At 42.2% G+C, this 4,217-nt stretch overlaps 1 protein-coding gene across 1 annotated transcript; it reads right to left on the bottom strand.

Annotated features, from left to right (window-relative positions):
* Nucleotides 1-1,515: 1,515 nt before the first annotated feature.
* LOC128361384 (prostaglandin E2 receptor EP4 subtype-like) lies at nt 1,516-4,012 on the bottom strand. The gene is made up of 2 exons (XM_053321825.1): nt 3,135-4,012; nt 1,516-2,039 (listed from the first exon to the last, which is right to left on the bottom strand). The coding sequence occupies exons 1-2, from the start codon at nt 3,915-3,917 to the stop codon at nt 1,713-1,715; spliced, it is 1,110 nt and encodes a 369-aa protein (XP_053177800.1). The 5' UTR covers nt 3,918-4,012; the 3' UTR covers nt 1,516-1,712.
* Between the last annotated feature and the right edge of the window lie 205 nt (nt 4,013-4,217).

Here is a 4,217-nt window from a genome sequence, read left to right on the forward strand (position 1 = left end):
CAGAGTTATCACTAACCAGCAAACCCCCCTCCACCTCCGCATGGTTCAATCCTCCTGTGGGAAGCTAACTTTTTCCAGTGCATGACCATGTAGAGGAAAGGCCACAAGTGCTGTTACTGTCTACCAGGAAAATGTTAGAAAGTCAAATCTCTTATCATACAGGGTTGCCAATTAGCAGTAATAGCTCTGATGACGTTAAACACGAGATACAGATATTATAGATAGTTCTATATCTTTGATGATGTATGCCAGAGGATTTTAAAGTAGAAGATGGGCTTCCCCAGCGGGCCCCAAACAGTTTGAAGGGAGGTTCAATAAATGGAAGTAAAACGATATTCATTAGTTTTTACATTTGTTATCAAAAGGAGATCACATAGCCTGAGTGTGGGTGATTTGCTTAAAGAGATAGCTCAGAGATACAGCAGTTGTTTTTTTTTCTATTTTCCCCACCTTTATCAGAGTCAGAAACTAAAAAATGCCTTCAGACAGACCTTTTTTTATGTATTTGGTGTACTTTGAAGTATATCAAACAGCAAAATCAGGCTATCTAAGATCAATTTTTGAGTGTCTTTGGAATCAAATAACATAATCATCATCCCACAGGTGTCCAGGAATTGAGTGAATCTAATCAGGTAAACTAAGGTGTGCATTTTGGGGCTGTGAGGGGGCATCTTCCAAGCTTTGTCTGAGGGGACGCCCACAGTCTCTGGCTTTGAATACCTCTAATCTATACATCATTTTACTTGAAATAATCAGTTCCAGCACATTTTGGCTTCATGTTCAAAAATACTTTCTGTGAATTAGAAACAGAAAAATCTGTAAAGACCAAGAAGGTGCGTGTAGAGCAACACTGTAATAAAAAAAGGGTTTATCATTACTGTTGCCAGGACCACTTTGAGGGAGCCATTTATCATTATAATAAAATCATTCATTAAAGGTAAAATAAAGTAAAACTGGAGTCGGGTTCGGACTAACTGAGACCACAATATCAGTTCTGTCCGTACAAGACTAGACGACAAAAAACAATTAGTCTCATGTTCATTGCAAACAAGAATCTTTATTCTGAACAAATGTTGTGCTTCATCAAGCTCATATAAGTGTTTCAGATGCCTCTTCAGCCACAAAAATAACTCCGGAAGAGATTTCTTAGAACAGAGCCGTAACTGAGGACAGCGCACATAAAAAAACTGTTGTGATAATTTTCAGTTATCCAAAATATGCTGACAATGTCCCATGTGCTATAATTTCTGCTGGATGAAAATATGATTTTCAACAACAGACTCCCCAGGAGTCACTGGTCAGTTTGAGCACTACCTCTGGATGAACTGAAGTGTAGCTTTATCTGCTGTGTCTGTGTGTATCTACTGTTCCTAACATCCAACTGATTAATTAACATACAGAGGAGTGAGTTTAGATTAGCTGAGCAGAGTCTTATTGTTTCTCTTAAATAAAAACATCAGAGTCAAGTAACTTCGTGTTCTTCATTAGCCCTCCGTCCCCGCTCGAGCCCTCGTCATAGATCCAATCAGAGCAGCCCTCCACTTTCATTTAATAAATAATCCCTTTGGAGTTTTTAAGGGTCCTGTCCAACTGTAGGACCAGATACATTGTCAGCTCTTTAACAGAGTCTGTTGCCCTGCATCAAGCTACTTGCAGCGAAACAAAGCAGCAAACACTCACAGCTGTCATTAACATCTTCAGTCTGCAGTGTTTTAAGTCTGATGGAGGCTCTCTGCATCCTGCCGTGTGAACTTGACGGTGTCAGGCAGCTGAGTGAGGATGTTGGTATTACGCATGAGCTGAGTAAACACATGGCTGTCCTTCATGATTTCAGGATAAAACAGATGTGCTTGTGTTGATACGGGGGAACTGCTGCGAGTGCTGCTACCTCGCCTCGACAGACTGAGCAACCGGCGAAACAGTGACCTCCTGAGGAGGATGTAGATCCAGGGGTCCAGGATGGGATTAACGGAGGCTATCCGGATGGCAGCCAGGTCAGCTTCAGAGTTTTTCATGAACTGGTTGGCAAACACTCGGACCTTAATAAAGACAAAAACAAGATACAGATCAGATCTTCGCACTGGAAATAAGAGACTTAAAATGCTGCAACTTGTGTAGGGCATATGTCATAGATTTGTCTTTTTTATTTGACATTTTTAGTTTTCCTATATTTCTTATGACCAATGAATAAAAAGTACAGTATGTCAACTAAAAATGTCTCAACAAACTATCATAACATTGAAAAAAGCATATGAGATTTAAACACAGCTTGGTCGCTCTAAACTGGTGCTCTGGGGAAAATGTAATAAAAACACTGCAATAAGACATTCAACAGAAGACACTTCACTCATTAGATTACTTAAGTTTCATGACAACATCATTTTTATTACATTTTCTACTCTGTTCTTCCTACTTTGAACTAGTCTACTCTCTACGCTATTAGATTTTGTGATGGATTGAGTTAAAAATGGTTAAAAATTGATCCCACTCTTAATTTCTGATTTGCTGAGTTTATTTCAAATCGTTTTTTTTCTATTTCTCAAACCTCCTACAGCCTATCGTGATAATACAGTATGTTGGCTACAGGTAGGTTCATGTAAAAGTAATTATCACTGATGGAAAGTAATTAGGTAAATTCACTCAACTGTTTTGAGGTACTTGTACTTTGTTTAAAGTAAAGTATTAAAGTGTTTCCTTCTTTAGTTATGTTATATTTCTCCTCCAATGGCAAATATACAATTTAATCCACTACATTTGACAACTGTAGCTGGTTACAGACTCAGATTTTACGAACATGGAATGATGATGAATTATTATCGACAAAAAAAGCAAAAAATATTTTCAACTAACCAACTGCTTATACATTGTCTCAAGATAATCCAAATGTCACGTTTTGTATTTTTGTATTTCATACCGTTTAGACACCTGCACAACATCAGGTGTCTCATAACATAACATGCACGTGTAGGTTGTTTTTTTTAGCCACTCGAAGGAAAAACAGACACTTCTTGAGGTTGATGTGTTGCTGCTGCATCCATGTGTGCATGGAAAAGAAATGGCACTGAAAGTAACAATATTAACGACCACTGTATGCCAAGTAAACTGTTTTTATTAAACTACTTCACTTGACTCACCACTAGTGGGGCTGAGCAGGCCAGAACCACCGCGGAGGTCATCATCAGCACCGTCATCATTTGGGTCTCTGCGGCGGAGGACAATGCCCTCCATCGCTCCCGGACGCTGGTTCTGGTGACTGGCCGCTGCACGGTCCTCTGGCGCATCAGCAGCAGCGCGCCGCACACCGCCAAGTTCAGCACGATGGTTCCCAGGATGAGCAGCACGCTGACCACGCCGTACAGGATAGAGTAAGTTGCGGCAACTGGCTCCTGCGCACTCCAGTCGATGAAGCACCAGGTGCAAGACGGCTGCAGCTGGCTCTTGGATATGCCCATCATCGGGAGGCAGCAGAAGAGGATGTTACTGATATAAATGCCGAGAAGAAACTTTTGAGCAAAGCGTCGGTCCACCCCCCACCGCTGATAGGTGTAGGGGCAGCATATAGCCAGGTACCTCTCGGCAGCCATGGCGCATATGATGCTGAGTCCGGTTACACCAAAAAACAGCAACAAAAAGGAGTCAAACTCGCAGAGGTGGTCGTTCGTCAGCACATGCCGGTCCAGGTAGTTGGCAATGGTGAACGGGCTAGCCAGACATGTGCCCAGCAGGTCCGTCACTGCCAGACCGCACACCAGAGTGTAGAAAGCTGAAGATTTCCTCTCCTGTCTTGATACTGAAAGAACGATTATCGCAACTATATTCCCAATAGCACCTCCAGCAAACATAAAGATGGGTAAAGCTATTCCCCGGTGCGTCTCGTTTGTGCACACGGATCCGTGCGTAAAATTTATGCCGCCCATCGTCAAATCCACACACAGGCTGGCGTTTGTTAACGGTATTTTCTTTGGTCCGTTGTGGACTTCGGAGTATATGTCCTGTTGAACCTCTTGGAGAATAATATAAAGACTGGGCTGGGGTATTCGTTCTGGAAGTATCATCCTCTCTGTCTTCCTAGGAATCCAGATGTAGAGGACCACTGAGGTCGATACGCATATCTGAGCTGTGAGGCGGGCTGTCTCTATATACCGCAGTGAACCTCCCAGCAGGCTGACAGGATGGATGCTCTGAGCGATAGACATACAGGAAAATAGACTCTCTGT

Source organism: Scomber japonicus, chromosome 7 (genome assembly GCF_027409825.1).
Source record: "Scomber japonicus isolate fScoJap1 chromosome 7, fScoJap1.pri, whole genome shotgun sequence".
Taxonomy (NCBI): domain Eukaryota; kingdom Metazoa; phylum Chordata; class Actinopteri; order Scombriformes; family Scombridae; genus Scomber; species Scomber japonicus.